Here is an 18,122-nt window from a genome sequence, read left to right on the forward strand (position 1 = left end):
ACAGTTTGGCTCAAGTCTCCCCTCAGTACATCTCAGTAAGTGATTTCTGCGTACAGGTGAGTGTGCCTGACTTTGGGAAATGCTCTTGGCCCTTTGAGGGTGGGCTCAGAAGATCCCTGAAAATCCTCATGAAAAATGCAGACGTGCAACAAAGCTGAAGGGGAGAGAAAGCAGGCATATCTCAGTGGAAGAGTTTCATAAAGGTCTGCTTTAGCATAGGAAATGCAATCCATTGGACAAGGCTTACGTGAGGCATGAAAATGCAGAAGTCTGTGACACGAGTGCCAGGCAGCACCAGGGGAAGGGATGTCCCACTCTGCACAGCACTGGTGCTAAAGCTCAGCTGCCAGGGGAAGGGCAGTCACAGGTTGCTTAGGGGACTGGCAGAATAACTAGGAAATTGCAAAAAGAAGGAAAAACAGTGGGAGTTTGCTGTAGACTTTCTGTATAACTGATACTATCCCTACCAAGTGTTTTGTGGAGGTTTATTCTTCTGCTCTGTTAATCAAGATGTGATTTCCACACAGGCTGTTAGACATGGCAGCATTTGAGGAGCAGGCTCATGCTTTGTGGTGCATACATTGTGTATAGCCATCTCTCCTAATAAACTGCAGACGGAATCTGCACCGAGTTGCCCAGGTTCTGTGCTCCATAATTCACATCCGTCTTTGCCAGCGTCCAGCTGGAGCAGCACTCAGTCTGTGGGCAGCCGTTCTGTTCAGCCCTTGCAGGAGTGCTGCAGCAGGGGTGGGAGATGGCTGGGTAGAGACTTGGAAGGTGATGGAAAAAGTAGGATTGTATGTTTTGGATCCCTTTAAAAGACACAAAAAAACCCCAAAAACCCAACAGAATAATATTCATGCTTGTGAGATAATTCTAAAGTGATATTCAGATCTTTTATTCCACAGAAAAACGTCTTGTCCAGTGGGGAGTTAACTGCGTTTTGCAGACAGAGAACATAACACATTTACTGCATTATATGCATTAATGAAACACGTAGTTTTAAAAACATCATTAATCCTGCTGGCGTTTGAATGCAGAACTGAGATGGAAGGACATGTTTGTTTTTTTTTTAATTTTTCCACTTGCCTGTTTTCCTTATGTCAGACCCAAACGTGTTTGTTTTACTGGCAACACCAAGACAATCATATGATTTCAAGTAAGTCTTTTGAGGCTGTTTGTAAGTTTTTGCTTTTCTGCATGTCTGCTTCCTCCCAGCTGGGGGTTGGCTGTTGGATGGAAAGGCCAACCACGTCACGGAAAAGCCCTGTCTCCGATCAGATGGGCTTAATATAAACCAGGTTCACTGAGAAGGAATTAAAGAGGCAGCCCGTAAGCGGGAGGGGATTTACTCCGGCAGAGCAGCTCAGTGTAACACAGCCCACGGAGTGGAAGGCAGCGCGAACTCGGAGCTGACGGCGTAGACGGTCGCACACAAGTAAGGCAGCTCTGGCCACTGTGCCTTGGGTCCTGTGTTCATGGGGTTTGTTGTGGCTTTGTGGCTAAGTGCAGTGCATGCCATCAAACCTGGGCTTGGATTGCGACGTGATTGTTTATTGATGGTCATCATTTGTTTGGGCTCTGATATCTGACTGAATTGGAATTGCCTTTTCTCATCTGGTCTTTTCAATGGGGAAACTGAAAGAAAGTAATGCATGGTAAATCAAACTGCGGTTAATATCTGACTTTGAGAAGCAGGCTTTGCTTGCTGCCTAGTTTCTTGTCAGAATCTAGTTTTGCCACTAAGCACTGTGTGTCACAGAGAAAATACTGCGAGCGCTGTAATAAGTTCAGATAGAAAGTGGTTTTGGTCTGCTTATTCTCCAGCCTGATCTACATTCATTCTAAGAAGTTTTCAGACAGCTTTGTGTGAAAAGGAGTAGTGATCTGCACATGTAGTTTTCATGTGTTGCCGTGCTTATTTTCATTCACCGCTTGTTATTCAAGTTTGAAAGTTCATTTCATGGGCAGCTCTCTCTCTTGCCTACTGACATAGAGAGCTGATAAAATTCAGATATACTCCAAAAAGCAAAATGTCCAAATAACCACCGAAGTAACATTCCTAAAAATGGTAGCTGGTAGCCCATGAGAATGACATCACTGTGCTCTGCTGCCAACCCGGTCAAAATTGAGTTTGCTAATTTAAGTGTAATTAGGGGCCATGCTAAGATTGGAAGAGCTAACCTATTAGCTAACTGTGAAACAGATGAAGTTGCTGATTTAGTATTTGTAAACTTATGATCTTTTTCTGCCAGTGCCACCTTCTGTAATGGCTTGAACGTTTACCTCCTCTGAAAAGTCACTGGACTTGTTTGTGTCCCTGTGAGCAGCCAGAAAGCCACTGTTCGAAGCTTATCCTGACATAGATGAGACCCAAAGACATGTGCTTGCTTGCATGGCTTTCTTCTATGAGAGCTGTGTAAGACTGTGAGTTTGAGGTACCAGAGATGGGTCTCTGTGCTTGCCCCAAGAGGCAGGAGGGCAGGGAGAAGTGTCTGCAGGTGCTACCCATCTCTTGATGGGGATGCAGCTGTGTATGAGCTCTGCTGAGTGCTTCCCTGCCCATACACTTAGCACTACAGGAAACGTGTACAGGCTAAAGACAGATAGGATTAGTGTGGTGGGGGTGGTGTCATCCCCAGGAAAAAAGCCTCTGACTAACAAGCTAGAAATATTTCTTTGAGCACTAGTACTAGCAACTGCAAAAGAGTGTGGCGTCCCCTTTTTTTTGTTGTTGTTGCATACTGTATCCCCGTAGAAGAGCAGGACATGCTGCCTTCAGATGGTGTGTTTGTAAGCATTGTGAGGATAAAGCGTATGGCTTCCACATTTCTCACCAGGGGTAAAAAAATGACCCTCAACAACGTTACCATGCGTCGCACCCACCACAGCAGCCTGCAGCAGCAGCAGCAGCGATGGAGCATTCCTGCTGATGGGAAGAACCTGCTGGTCCAGAAGGACTCCAATGAGTACAATGTGCAGAAGCGATACACCATCAGCCCTGACGAATACTACAGAAGGAGCTGGTCCTCGGAGTCATCTGACTCTGTCATCTCCTCTGAGTCCTGCAGCAACTGCTACAGAGTGGTGCTGATTGGGGAGCAAGGTGTGGGCAAGTCGTCTCTGGCCAACATCTTTGCAGGGGTACATGACAGCATTGACAGCGACTGCGAGGTGCTGGGAGGTAGGTCACCATGCTCTGGGGTCTGTGTTTGCTCACCATCAGCCATGGCAGCAGAAATTGATGTGGAAAATCAGAAAGGTCAATTAATATAAAATTGATGTAGCAAACATCTGGATCTGATTGTCAAAACCAATTCTAACACATGCATCTCTCTTAAGAAAACAAGAATGAGCAAAGTAAGCTACAACAAGGATGATACTCTCTAATAACAACCTAAAGCGTCTGAAAGGGAACAAAACAGATTCTCATGCTTTTTTATTTCAAAGAATTTGTTGGAAGCTGCCATTCAGTATTCATTCTGGTCCTACTCTTGCATCACCACGGGCTCCACAGGGCCATCTCCAGCTTTCTATAGGGCAGAGGAAAACAAGGACTTTTCCTTGTGGTCCACAAGAACGTAATGCTCAGAAATAACATGCAATGAAAAATAAAAAAGCCCTATCCAGTTCTCCAAAACATTTGCCATTATATGTCATCTCAGCCTTACGTATGAATATGTTGTGTCAGCATAGGCTGTAGGGAGTCTGAGCAAAATATGTCTACCCCTCATTTCATGCTCCCCTGTGTTAGTGAGGATTTTGAAACCTTCCTTAGTCCCAAAGACTAGTCACTGCAGAAGGTGAGGCTGTGGCACCCAGCCATGAGGGTGTGAGCAAGGTGCTGTGGAAGAAGGGTCATGCAGTGATGGAAGCCTGCTGTGGTCCTAAGAACATAGGTCCTATCATCTTGGTAACACATGCAAGTTGCTGGCTGTTTTTGCTATTCAACACACAGGGTATTTCTCTCCTCTATCTGTTCCTCTTGTGCTGGTGCCCATGCCAGCATGGAGAGCTTCTGAGCTTTTTTCCAGCCTTCGGTGGAGCATAGACAGGGCAGGTTTTTTTGTTCTTAAGCCAGGATTTACTTTTCACATCCTTGTCCGATAGTTTCTTTCTTCATGAGAAGCAGTATGGATTCTTCCTTCATTTGCACTCCCAGCACTACTGCTTGGAGGATAGCCACGACAAGTTTCCAAGGCCAGCTTTATGGAAGTATCAGTAAAACTGCTGTTGTATTTCTCCTTTTTAAATGTTGACTTCAAAGTAAGCTCACTGGATGGAGCTGTGACCAACCTTATCTAGCCGTAGGTGTCCCTGTTCATGGCAAGGGAATTGAATTAGATGGCCCTTAAAGGTCTGTTCCAACTCAAAAGCTTCCATGATCCTATGATTCTGATCAGGGGCAGAATATCTTCAAGTAGTGTGGTCACGTACTTGTAGCCTCTCCCTGTGTCACAGAGAACAAAGAAGTAGTCCTCTAAATGTTGTCCTCTGGTGCAGATGGATCTTGTTCCCATGCCAAGGTTGGATCAGTCAAAGAAACCATTCTCCAAACTTGAGCTTACAAACTGGAAATATTATTGCAAGAGATGATGGTCTCAGGACAGCCAGTTCACAGAGGGAATGCAGCTGCTCCAAGGGATAAGTTTTGCAATTAACTATAAGTTTCATCTAACTCATGAACACAGATGCCCCTCTTGATTAGCTTTGTGCTTTGAATCCTTGCATTTTAAGCTGTGTCAAGCCTGTGCTCTTGTTTACAGAGTTTGATTTTATTTTAAATATAGAATGTTTTTGGCCGAGTCTTTTGCTTGGTTGTAGATTTCTGGCTTTGAGAAAAGCCTGTGATTACAATTTGGGGGAAAGTTCACTCCACTAATACCCAAAAGAAAGTGTATGAGGCAGAAGTTAAGGCACGGTCCTATCTACAAGCATAGCTGGAACAGACTCCTCACACAGTGCACGGAAAGGTGCAGCATTCTGAGAAACCCTAAGCCCAGCATCTTTCACTGCCCAGCAACACAAGCCTAGAGGGGGATTTGAGCCTCACACTACTCATCCAAATGTCCTTGGATCTGGGGGGAAAAAGAATTAGTATTTGAAGTGGAAACTAGACTGAGAATTTCACAGCAAGGATTGATTGTGATTGAGTGGGAACAGCCCCTCCAGATCTAGGCAGAACTTAGTCACGCAGCACTTATAATCTAGATATGGGTCATTTTGGTTTCAGTACAAAATAAATAACTGCTGTGGTTTGTTGACTGCTTTGCTTTTTGACATCAAAGGTAATGTGGGAAACTGTGAAGTGGGAAAGAAATGGGATGCAGCAATCATTTCAGTCTCAGCAGCTCCCGTCTCACAAAACCGTGCCCTCTTTGCTTGGTGGGCTGTTAGCTGTATTGCTCTCAGCAGCAGTGACTGTTCACCCGTAAACTGTCCCTGCTAAAGTGAAAGCAAATATTTTCCATTACTCAGCCTCGCTGGACTCTGCTGCTCCCGTGGGGCAAATGTTCAGCCTTTGGTTATTTCTTCCACTGGTTCTATTTTCTCTCTCACATAAGACAAAGACAATATCAATGAAAATAATGAACATCTCATTTTCTGATCTTTGTCTGCTTCATATATCATGGAAAGTAAGACAACCAGTAATGAACAGAAGGCAGGTTTAGTGCTGATGGAAATATGGAAAGAACTGAACATGAGCCAGCACAAAACTTGGCTCACTAACTTGAACTGTGAAAAAATTATACTTAGTAAGCTATTTGTTTTTTTATAATGTATGTGATGTCACAAAATAATATATTACCAACTTTTCTATCTTTTTCTTACAGAAGACACATATGAAAGAACCCTGATGGTGGATGGGGAGAGTGCAACCATTGTACTGCTCGACATGTGGGATAACAAGGTACAACATTTATTTATACATACTAGTTGAATGCCAAAAGAAAAGTACACATGAATGAGGGCTAGTATAAAAAGTAGTTATCTTTTGGGAAAGAAAGTATATTTTTCTATACTTCAGCATCAGGAAAAACACAGGATCAATATCCTCCCCAAAGCAAACCAAGCATGCTTAATGGCTCTCTGTAGCCTGAGAAGAGAAAACCTCTTTATTTTTTTAATGATAAAACAAAACATTCAAGACATTTTCTAAACAGTGTTCATTCCGATCTAAATCTAGTATAATGAATTATCAGGGGCAAATTTCACCCTCCTTTATGCTGAAGTATTCATGTGGTCACCACTTTGGAATTGCTTTTAGTACAACTGTGATTCAAACCATATCCAGTGCAGTTACAGCGGGAATGTGTTTAGATTCTCCAATGTTATATTTTCGAAGCAAAACTCTGTCCTGGGCATAACAATGTCTGATTGTTTGCTTTGAACAGCGTGAAGGAGAATGGATTCGAGACCACTGCATGAAAGTGGGAGATGCCTACTTGATTGTCTACTCCATCACAGACCGAGCAAGCTTTGAGAAAGCTTCTGAACTCAGAATACAGCTCCGCAGGGCTCGGCAGAAAGAAGATATTCCCATTATTTTGGTTGGCAACAAAAGTGACCTTGTCAGGTGCCGCGAAGTTTCAGTAGCAGGTAAGGAAAATGATGAGGATAAAAACTTTGTAAGCTTAAGAGCCATAGAACAGCTGTTGGACATTACAATGGATGGAGTACACTGTGATCAGGACCAGGCAACAAAAGAGTAATAAAACAGAGGGCTGAAAGAGAGGGCAGAGGACTGGGAAAGGTCTGCTAAGTCTTTAAGCACCGTATGTAGATAATCTCTTTCCCAAATCTAAATTCCATCATAAAAACAGCTTGAATTTCTTCATTTCCAGCTCCTCATGTAAGACCACTGCAGACTGAGAATGCGCTGGAAGCTGGGAACAGCTTAGGTGTCCAATGTATGATTATATATAACCTCTTTATTCTGTTACCAAAGATTATCTCCTTGTTTGACCAGGTCCTCCTCTTAAGTTTTACTTCCTGATGAATTAAAATTCTCTCTCACCTTTCATTTCACTGGCCTGGGCAGGTGCCTTTCAGGAGAGATCTGCTTGGTGCCTTGCTCTGAGATGCTAAAGCATCTATCCCTCTGCTTCATGCAAACGGGTAAAGAGCTTGTGCCACCATCCCAGAGCCTGAGGAGTCCTAAGCCCATAAACAGGAATAGAAAGATATCTGTGGAAGCTACTGGTGACTCTCAAGCTCTTCGGTCAGTAGAATCTCTTCTTATGCAGACTTCCCTGAGATTTAGGTGGCATAACACATGGCACCTCATTAGATAATCTCTTCTTGACCAGAGCCCACAGGACACCCGGGTTTCTTGGCTCAGCATTTTCTTCTCACTACAGCTATCCTGCCTATTCCCCAGTTGATCTAGACTTTTGTTACACTGGGATAGGTGCAGATCCTCTGGTCACTGTCAAGATTGCTCGAAGTGAAGGATTTGAACAGAGGTAGCTTATCCCAAAGCCAAAGATGATCATGTTAATTCTCATGTCTCTCTGGCCAACTTGAAAAGTCCCCTGAAAGATTTAGCCATCCTGGTGATGAGTTCCCAGCAAGTTAGAAGACAGCATGAATTGGCTTTCATGTTAAAGATATCTGCCAGGTCTATTTTATACTCAAACAGTCTGAGATAAGAACTGTGATTTCAGATATACCTCTGAAGTTATGGGCATAGTTCTGCCTTTAAGGATTTGGTAGTTGTGCCTGTTACAACAAGTCTGGTATTGTTTGAAGACCCTGGATTGTACACCTGGCCTATGTAGGGGGCTTGGGCCCTGCCTCCTGTGGTAATGAGAGCCATGCTGTGCTCAAGAGGGACGCTGCCGTCACCATTTAACATGACTTGTGGGAGTCTCCTTGTATGATGACCAGGTGATTTTGAGTCATGGCTGACCTCTACACTCCTTCTGTCAGTGCACGTCAGCTGACTGCCTCCCTTCGCAGCCAACAGTGAGAACCAGTCTTCTCCAGGAGCTTGGCTCTCCTTGCAGTCAGGGGATTGTGACACAGAGCAGATGAATCATGGCCTACCAGGCAGCATTAAATGATTAAAGACTTATCCGTGTCTATATTAGGCTTGAGGAATTCCCCTGGTGCCACTGGCTCCCCCCTTGTGACAGCCCACAGTCGTATGGCTTCCCTCCCTGGTTCATGACATCTCATGACATATACCCATTGTGATTTTGCAGAGGGCCGAGCATGTGCTGTTGTGTTTGACTGCAAGTTCATCGAGACCTCTGCAGCTGTGCAGCACAACGTGAAAGAGCTCTTTGAAGGCATCGTGAGGCAAGTGAGGCTCAGGAGGGACAGCAAGGAAAAGAACGAGAAGCGGCTGGCTTACCAGAAACGGAGGGAGAGCATCCCAAAGAAAGCCAGGCGGTTTTGGGGCAAAATAGTTGCCAAGAACAACAAGAACATGGCCTTCAAACTCAAATCCAAGTCTTGTCATGACCTATCGGTACTTTAAAAATGTTGGACTCTGCCAGTGCTTGTGGCATTTTGTGGACATTATCGAACTATGTTGTGGGAAATAATCTATATTAGATTGGGCTATGAAAATGACTTAGATTCACAGTTGTGATGGTGATGATACGTGCTGACATAAGAACAGCACAGTGCATGGAAATATCTCTCTTTCGTTTTCTTTGGTAGTTTTATAAGAAAAGTATAATGATCCGAAATTGTGCTGGGAAAGCATTCCGGAATATACCTGTTTCTTCTTCACTCACCTTTGGATAATAGCTTAAGAACCTCAAACTGTCATGACTTGGGAGGTGAATACTACACTCTTTACTCTTTCTCACTGTAATTACTCTTTTATTTTTATTTTCTTTTTTGGAAATTGTGTGATGAATTGAGGAACTGACCAGGCATTGATCCCTCACCAATTGGCTGGTCAGGCTTGTGCACCCACAGCTGAAAATACGCATTGTTGTAGAATAGCCACCAAAACACTTCTTTTAATTATTTCGAGGATTGGTTTCAATGAGTTTACACATCTCTAACTTCGAAAATATTTACAGGAAAAATCCTATAGTCAAATAAATTTTCCTCTCATATTTCTACATTAGGAGCCTATTTAAAACTCACAGTTAAAGGAAAATTAAAGCACAATCTGTATCAAAGTACATCAAGTGCAGGATGCCAAACCTTTGTAAATCACCTGAGCTTTTTTAAGAAACCACATGGACTTCTTGTATCCAGTCTTGGCCTTTCTCTATGCCAGATCTATGCTGTATTTATTGTCGTGCAAGATAACAAGCATTTTAATGTTGAGGGGAAATGTATTTATTACCAAGTTTCTTAAAGAATAATGTTAATTTTATTACTGTTTTCTATCTAATATCTTTTTTTCAGATATGCAAGTTTTTACTTACATGCCTTGTAATAAAACAAATAAAATATATGACTGCCTTTGAGACTCACTGGGAAACCCCTGATAATTCTTTTAAGTTGAGAAAAATATTTTGAATGCTTGGGAAGATTTCTGGCTGACAAGGACAGGGAGGATTCCTTGTGTCTCTGAACACAGAGGCTACTTAGCAACCCAGAGCCACAAAGCAAGGATCACCCACAGTCTCAAACCTATTTGTGCTCCCTCATGTACAGATGGGGTTGAGGTGCCAAAGATAAAAATAAGTCATTCTTAAAAAATGTATGTGCCCCTAAGTCTGAAAGCACTTCAGAACCGTTAGCTCACTTTATGGGTCTAGATAAAGCAAAATGCTACATTTGAGTTAGATGCCCTAATCCTCAATTTACGTTGGACATAATGATGCTGGCATAGATTTCCCTCCTGATTACGCTGGTTTATACGGGCATTCCTCAGAGTTTCAGGTAGATGTAGAATCATTCTGTTTTGCCAACAGATAGTTCAGAAAAGCCAGATCTGCAGCCTGGCAGTTCATTTTCATTGTGGATGAATGCAAGAAAAGGAGACACAGTAGGATGAAGACTGCCTTCCACATCTCAATCTGTGCAGCTTTTGTCCCACAAAATGCTCTGGTAAGGGAGGAGCCTGATGTGGTGTAAAATATTGCACTGCAGGATGGGTCTGTGCTCATGCAGCATTCAGATCTCCCTGGAAAGGAATTTTGAATTCAGAACGTCTTCTTGATATGAGGAGAAAACTATATTTTGAATAGACAAGATCTCCGTTCTTGGATTTTGAACGTGTACTTCTGTGATGACAGCATGAAATCTGAGGTTGATTTGGAGCACACTAGAGAATACAGCTTACTCCAGTATAAAGTGTCTTAAATTTTAAGCTAAAGTTTTTTATTATTATTATTTGTTGGCCTTTATAATAATCTTGGTGTTTTCAAGCTTTTCTCTGCATCAGAAATCCTAGAGATGCATTTTAAAAGCAGAGCACTTGTGGTGATGCAGTATGTTTGTTCCTGCGGTGGAGCAGCCACCAACAGCAGCCATGAAGCAGTCGTCTCCACATCATTTCCATAGCTAAGAGGAGCAGTCAGCTTTATAAGTCTGTCTTCTGCGGCAGGTGTTGGACTGGGGCTGGTCCATTTTCTTATCATGGTGCTGCCTTGGGACTGAAGCACTTAGGATAGGTGCCTCCATATTGCACATCCCAGTTCAACGCTTACTCACCCTCTTGATCAGTCCTGCATTTTCAGGAAGAGGCTGTGAGCATGGAGAAAGCTATGGGGTGAAAACCACCACCATCAGCATGACCTCATGGGGTTATTGCTTCATTTCACTGAAGAGTTGGAGTGTGTTACTGTTACCTCTGAATGTGAAGTACCAAGGCTGGTACTGAGCATCCACATCCTTCAGAGCTTTTCTTCCTTTGGATCAGGCCTAGTCTTGTTCTATGGGAAAAGGATGCCCACCCAGGACTGCAGTCCCACAGTTGCACTCCTGAAGGACACTGAGTTTCACCTGAAAAGGACTTGAGTCACTTGGTGCACGGCCCCAGCACTTATCGAATCCACCAGATCATCAAATACCAAAATGCTCACTATATATAGCAGCTGATGTATGTAAAATATCTAATTAGTGCTAATCTAATCTGAAATGCTGACATTTTGAACCCTAAATATCCACAGGCCTTCTACTCATCTCAGATGTGAGTGTCCAAAACCATGGAACAGATCAATCAGTGGTTCTAATCTCTGCCCTATTTATTAAGTCAGGGCTGCACTGACAGGTCCTAATGCAATAATTGCAGTGTCGGCCCCAGAGATCTGGCAGTAGCTGTGGAATACGTGAGTCACAGCAGTGAATGCACTGAGGCCAAAATGGCAAAACTCACAGAGTCCAAACAAAATAAAACAGGGAGAGAGAGAAAAAAAATCCTAAGAACAAGCAAAATACCAATTATAGTGTAATAGTTCTTGCAAAAATATCTTTTTTTTTTTTTTTTTTTTAGGAAAACAGATCTGATCAGCAAGAAAAATTAGGAGGCACATCCAGCTTTAATTAAATTAATCACGATAGATTAGAAGAAGGAAGATTTACTTATGCATTGTAAGAAGCTAGATGCTAAAGAACTGTTCTTGGTAGGCCACTAACAAACCTGTGCAGTTTTTTATGTGCATTCATATCTGGGAGAATTACTGATGCAATTTAGTCAATTTGCAGAATACCATTTGCAATAAAATCAACAAATACAATGTGGATTTAACTTTCAAGCATACAAATTTTCAACATCTTTTCCTTCAAAAGCTTCAAAGGCCATGGACCACAGTTAGTGCTCTCGGGCTGCTTCGTGGTGTAGGCACAAATGGGAGTATGGCTCCTGACAGGAGTAGTTCCAGTGATGATGATGTGAGCTACAGAGGGCTGCAGCAGAGGATGGAAGCAGATGTTTTCTATGCAGTATTGCCTCTATGATCACAGACAACCCTACTTGCTCTCTACAAAGGATTTTTAGGGAAAGCACTCAGAGAAGAGGGAAGATGGTAAAGAGTGCTGGGTCCCACACTTAGGTCACGACAAACCCATGGAGTGGTATAGGCTTGGGGGAGCTACTGGAAAGTTCTCGGGCAAAAAAAGACTTGAGGGTGCTGGTAGGCAGCTGGCTGAATGCGAGCCAACAGTGTGCTCAGGCAGCCAAGAAGACTGATGGCATCCTGGCTTGTATCAGAAACAGTGTTGTCAGAAGGACTATAGAGGTGATTGCATGCAGAAGTGGAGAGACCGCAACTCAAGTACTGTGTTCAGTTCTGGTCTCCTCTCTACAAGAAGGATACTGAGTTGCTTGAGAATGTGCAGAGCAGAGCAATGGAGCTGTAGACAGAACTGGAAAACGGGGATGTGAAAGGAGTAGCTGAGGGAACTGAGGCTATTTAGTCTGGAGAAGAAGAGGCCAAGGGAGGCCCCGTCACTCTCTATAACTCTATGAATGGAGGTTGCAGGATGGAGGTCCTGTCTATTTTCTTAGTGACAAAGTGAGGAAAATGTCTCAAGTTGCACCAGGGCAGGTTAAATTGGACATTAGATATAATTTCTTCATAAAGATGATGGTAAAGCATCAGAACAGGCTGCCTGGAGACTCCCATCCCTGGGGGTATTTAAGAGACATATGGATGGTTTAGAGATGGGACTCAGTGGGCCAGACTGACAGTTGGGTTTGATGATCTTGAAGGTCTTTCTGAGTTAAATGATACTATGATTTTCTGAGTACTAATAGTGTTTTACTGATGAGATCCCCAGACAAATAAATTCTTGGATTGCCAAAGGTGTACTCTGAACTCATTCCTTCCAACTACACTGAAGACCGCAGAACTAAACACACAACTTAAACAATTTCCTCATCTGACCTGCTAATGCTTTCACTTACATAGAAGGTAAGATGTGCAGCTTCTCCTCCAGCTGTCTTTTCTGGGCTCACCAGAGGCCATTGCTCAGTTCATAACTGCAGGCTGTTGTGTTCTGCACACTGCTGGGATTCATCCCCATACACAAAATGATATTTAACGAGACTTGTCCTCCTTTTCCCAGTCACCGTCTGCTCTAGTTCACTGTAGCCACACAGGTTTCTTTGCTTTCTTTGGTGCTTGTCTACTTGTCAGACTTATGCAGTATAAAGTACGTGGTAACACCCAAGGTATATATGGCCTTCTGTGTTAAAATTACTCCACAAGCATTTTCAAATGTGTGAGACTATGAGTTATTTATATGGTGACATCTAGGCCTCTCAGTGTGGCTTCCTTCTGTTAAAACAGGAAACGCAGCCATGTGATAATTTTCACTATGTCCTAGAGCAGCTGTGGAGAAGTCTTGCTCCTACCATCACAGCCTGTAAGGACCATGGGCTGGTGAGCTAGAGCTGTAGGGACCCAGCGTTGAGGGGCTGATGTGCACGACCTGACATGAACCTTCCCCCACGTGCCCTTCCTCCTGGTGCTCTCATGCTAGAAATCTCTCACAGACATCAAGGCAAACAGAAGCTCCCCAGTCAGTGACCATCTCACCCAGGGACTGCAAATACCTCTTACATTTATCCTCTTAGACATCTCCATTCTATTCCTGGAGTTGTTCAAGAACTATGTAGATGTGGCCTAGGAACAAGGGTTAGTGGGGATGGGTTGGTTGGCGGTTGGACTGGATGATCTTAGACATCTTTCCCTACCTTTATACTTCTAAGATCATCAAAACAATGGATTTTTTGCCTAGAGAAACTGAAATTCAGTGTGCTAATTACTTGCAACTTTAGCTATCAGATAACAAGGACAATGTACCCACAAGAGAGCACACCAGCCTTGCGTATCTTGCTTCGCTGTGCCAGCCTGCTTCATCACCTGGTTAATAATTTGCTAAGGAAATGACTAGTGCAGAACACTTCCTCTAGGTTTTGAAAATTATGCCTGAGTAATTTTACAATCAAATGATTTTCTCATCTCTGCAGTGCAGAGTGAGGGAACTAAGCAACCGCTTCTGTGGTAGAAGGATCTAAGGCTCCTCAGCTTTGTACTAATTTCTCTCGGACACTGTCTGATTTTTGCTGAATAACTGAATGGCTCAACTTCTGCTGAAATCGAAATGTGATCTCTCAACAGGTTTTCCATAGCCAGGAAGTTACTTCTGTGCCATAATTCCTCATGTTCAACATGGCTTTCAATCAATGGGGCTTTGCATGTTTGCAAGTCTTGCCCCCATTGTATTGTTCTCTCCGGCAGACAAAATGAATTGAGGTGAGTCAACTTGTCATTTTCTGTTCACCAGCCAAATACAGACAATGAAGAGAGTTCTGCACTTTAAAAAATTCTTCTGCAATTTTTCTTATCACAGATTGAATCCCCTTTTCAGTATCTGCCAGACACGCAAAGCCAGTGTGATTGGGCTACTCCATATGGCTCTGTAGTCATCACATTTCAGTCTTAAGATTTTCATTTAGTGAAGTCTTGTATCAAGAACAACTATATCTGCTCCCTCCTCACTTATTCCATTCAGAAACAAGCCACTAGCATTCAGCTGGGATGATCTCTTAGCACCCTCAGCAGCATTTTGCCATAGCTGTGACTTTGGAGCTCTGCATCCCCACCAGGATATGCTCAAAACACTCTGGCACATGCGTTCCTATGGAGAAACTTCCCCAGCACCTGTGCTGTGGCTAAGATATGTCCTGAGAGTGGAGCTGTGTATCATGGCTGTACTGAAACTACTAATCATAAAAAGCAAATACAACTTGGCAGGAGAATTCTGGGCTCCCATCCATGACCCAGATACCTTAGGCTACAGAGAGAGAAAGTGTAGATAGAGCTTGCAGTAAATAAACCTGAGGATTGGAAGGGTGATGGGATAAACATCTTGCTTTCATATCCCAAGGATGTGCTCTACCCATACAGAAATCCCTCCTTCAATATTCTTGTCAAAGCACTTTTTTTTTGTTAATGAATTTCAGATTGCTACTGCGGAATTATCAGCATGGTGCCTAAGAACCCAGTTAGAAGAAACGTGCTACTGCTTTGGTCTGGAGCTGCTTCTCACCCTATGCTCTATCTGACTGGGGGAAGAAAAGTGGCAGCAGGACGTGCTGTTGAGGGATATCACCGATGAGCTTTTATCACCAATATCTTTGCACTCACCTTTTCCACTGGCTTTATGAATCTGAAAATATCAATCACGTCCCCTTCATCCCTCTACTAAAGCGACTGTAGCGTCCCGAACTTTTAATCTCTCACCTAAAGGAGCCACTCCATCTGCTTACCCATGTTTGTTGTCTTTCTCTGTTCTTTCTCTAACACTACCCTACCTTAAAAACAAAATCTCCAGCACTATGTGCTGCTCGAGATGCCAGGTTTTGAATAGTGACAAAGCAACATTTTATTCCCTGCTTTCAGTATCACTCATAATTGGATCCCAACAGTTGATGGGGTTTCTTGTTTGCTTGTGGGTTGTTGGTTTTTTTTTTGCGTTTCTGGCTGCCATTGTAAAACAAGCCAATGATTTTGGTCAATGATGCATCACCTGGAATCTTCTTACCCACTAATGAGTTTTTACAAAAATATTTTATTCTGAAAAATATCCTTCTTTTAAATCCACCGCAACCTTCTTCCACACATTACTTTGAAAACAACCAAGTAAATCATGCTGCGTAGTTCTCCAAAGCTGGGACTTAAATGCGTATTTGGTTGCAGTGTACAACTCCTATATTCTGAGTGCTGCAAAGCTTGCTTTTATAAGGATTATTGGATCAAAACCTTCTTGTAGACAAAAATCTCACACAGAAAACTGAAGTGATAAGTTGGTGAAAGCAGCTCTTTCAACCCTGCTAGTATCTGGAGCTGTCGTATAGTGAACATAAGGAGGGATACCTGCAGCCAACATTCGCAAATATTTGCTTAAGCAAATAGTCCAATGAGTATAATTCGAACTAATGGTATCTGGAGAACTAGAGAGCGTCCTTTCAGAAGATGGATCTGTTGTTTTGTGTGTGACTAAAAAGTGATGTCATTCTTCCACGTGAATAGGAAGTACATAATGGTTTCATGTGATTCACCAGATACTTTCATTATGATGTTCCCTTATCTCTGTTGGGTGGACCTGGAACTATCCTGTACTTTGGCATGCACTGAAACAAGATACTGCACTGAAACAAAATACAGACTTTTCTCTGGACAGCTCAGAGCTGGAGGCACAGTGGGTGGAGAAAAATAAAATGAGCAAGTCTAATTTTACACTCAGGTTTTGTGGGCAGCTTCTTCCATAACCTGCTGTCCAGATTACCAAAGTCCATTTAAAATAGCTGGAAGCCATGAATAAAAACATGTAGATGCACCATTTGACTCATATCTGCTTTGGAAGAGTAATTTCATGCATAGAGTTCGTTTGGAGAAAGGCCACTCTAAGTCTACAGTGACCTCAGCACTAAGGATGACATCCTAATTTTATTCCTGATCCTGTCCTTGACTTCAGATCCAATTATAGCCAGGTTACACAAACATGTATCTCATTTTGCCCTCTGCATTCTCAGAGAGATACTGCTTTCTTTTCTAATCCATATGGTTGAAGGATGCCAGTTGGAATGTTTTTGCAGGACTCAGTGCTTCCTTTTGGGAGGCAGTAGGTGGCTTCCAGCCCTGCCAGCCCCTCCACACATTGCATCTACTTGCCAGGAACTGGAGAATGACAAGAAATGTGGGCTCTGCCATAGGGACACTGAGGACTTCTGGGGCTGCAAGTTGGGAGAGGTCCAGACAAAGCTTGCCATGGTCCGGCTCCACATTTGAAGGCCATTACTATAACAGTTTCTACCTGCTCATTGGTGGAACTCTTGACTAGAAGAGAGAAATAGCCAGAATGCTTTAGATCCATAAAAGGACTCTTGCTGGCTTTAAATGCTTGGCTCTGGAAGGCACTATTTGCTAGGAATACCATACTGACATCTTCATTGCTGGCAGATGGCACCTGCTGCAAGATTTGGTTTCTGGAGTGGTAGCCTGGAGGGGAAGGATTCTTGTCCCTAGCCCTACTGTGGAAATCGGATGTGTTTGCAGCAGTCTGCTCTGATGCATGCTTTGCTCTAGAGGAAACCTTTCTGCAGAACTGAGCAGGCTCTATCACTGTGCATTTCCAACAGCGGTTTTGGCTGTGCTTAGCAAAGATTTTGCCAAAGATTTTGAAATAAAAGTAAACTAACAAGCAAACTCTTCCTTCTTTAGTTACCAAAATGAATTTAACAGGACCGTAGACTTGTGTACTTAATCTGAACTATAAGATTAAAAATTGCATGACTTCAGAAGCCTCATTATTACATGCATGCATTGTGTGTTTGTAGCAGCTGCAGAAATATTAACCACATTTACAGAAGTAGGATATTACAGTCTGCTATTGACGTGCATGTTAATGTTGATCATAAATAGCAGTTGGTCTATCTCAAGAAAACGAAACAACTTCAAATCCAAGAATAAAAAAAGCCACAGTGTTTCTAGTGGGACTGCTCATAGCTCTGTGAGCATTTCTGCATGAGAAGACGTGGTGGAGGCCTCTCTGTGCAGCACCTGTGGCATTCCTGTGGGCACAGCGCACGGCTACCACCCAGCTCTGCCTCCTGGGCTGAGTAAGTAACACCAGTGCTGCTCCTTCCCCGTGGCTTTTCTCTCTATCCTGGTCATTGCTGTCTTGCAACAGGACTCAGCATCAAAAGCCAACAGCACAGAAGGTGCAGCTAAAGGTGATGCTCAGACTCCTGTCCATCATCCAGCAAGTGCAATGCCAGCCTCTGGCTCTGCTGGCAGCTGGAAGGTGACACCTGCTGGTCCCTGCTTGGGGAACAGGGAGTGGAATGACGACAGCTCCCTGTTACAGAGTCAAACAGGGAAGGACTTTGAGGGGTGTACAAGAAGTACTGCTGTACTTGGAAAGAAAAACAAAGGAGTGAGCCAGTGACTTGTTGGCTTTGAATTCTCCCATGCCAGTATAATCAAAGCACTTGAGAAACAGTATTTTCTTTCCTTTCATTTGTTTTTGCTTGCTTTCCTTTGTGAGTCTTTCCTTTCTGACTGCATGTAATAAGAGTTGAATGGAAGCACATCAAAGCCGGCCAGAAATATTCCTTTCTGCCTATGAGGATAATAACACAATTATAGAAGTGATGTAAATGATTTGAATTAATGGCAATATGCATGGCCGGCACC

The 18,122-nt window shown here is 43.1% G+C and overlaps 1 protein-coding gene across 1 annotated transcript; it reads left to right on the forward strand.

The window, feature by feature from the left end:
- Positions 1 to 1,316: 1,316 nt before the first annotated feature.
- GEM (GTP binding protein overexpressed in skeletal muscle) lies at positions 1,317 to 9,442 on the forward strand. The gene is made up of 5 exons (XM_072329209.1): positions 1,317 to 1,438; positions 2,841 to 3,184; positions 5,835 to 5,911; positions 6,396 to 6,600; positions 8,208 to 9,442. The coding sequence occupies exons 2-5, from the start codon at positions 2,851 to 2,853 to the stop codon at positions 8,483 to 8,485; spliced, it is 894 nt and encodes a 297-aa protein (XP_072185310.1). The 5' UTR covers positions 1,317 to 1,438; positions 2,841 to 2,850; the 3' UTR covers positions 8,486 to 9,442.
- The last annotated feature ends 8,680 nt before the right edge of the window (positions 9,443 to 18,122 follow it).

The sequence above is a fragment of the Excalfactoria chinensis genome, chromosome 2, assembly GCF_039878825.1.
Source record: "Excalfactoria chinensis isolate bCotChi1 chromosome 2, bCotChi1.hap2, whole genome shotgun sequence".
Lineage (NCBI taxonomy): Eukaryota > Metazoa > Chordata > Aves > Galliformes > Phasianidae > Excalfactoria > Excalfactoria chinensis.

Coding starts and splice junctions, on each gene's coding strand:
- GEM (XM_072329209.1), top strand. CDS start 2,851: ATGACCCTCAACAACGTTACCATGCGTCGCACCCACCACAGCAGCCTG. Junction 5,912..6,395: donor TCGACATGTGGGATAACAAG/GTACAACATTTA, acceptor TGCTTTGAACAG/CGTGAAGGAGAATGGATTCG. Junction 6,601..8,207: donor CCGCGAAGTTTCAGTAGCAG/GTAAGGAAAATG, acceptor GTGATTTTGCAG/AGGGCCGAGCATGTGCTGTT.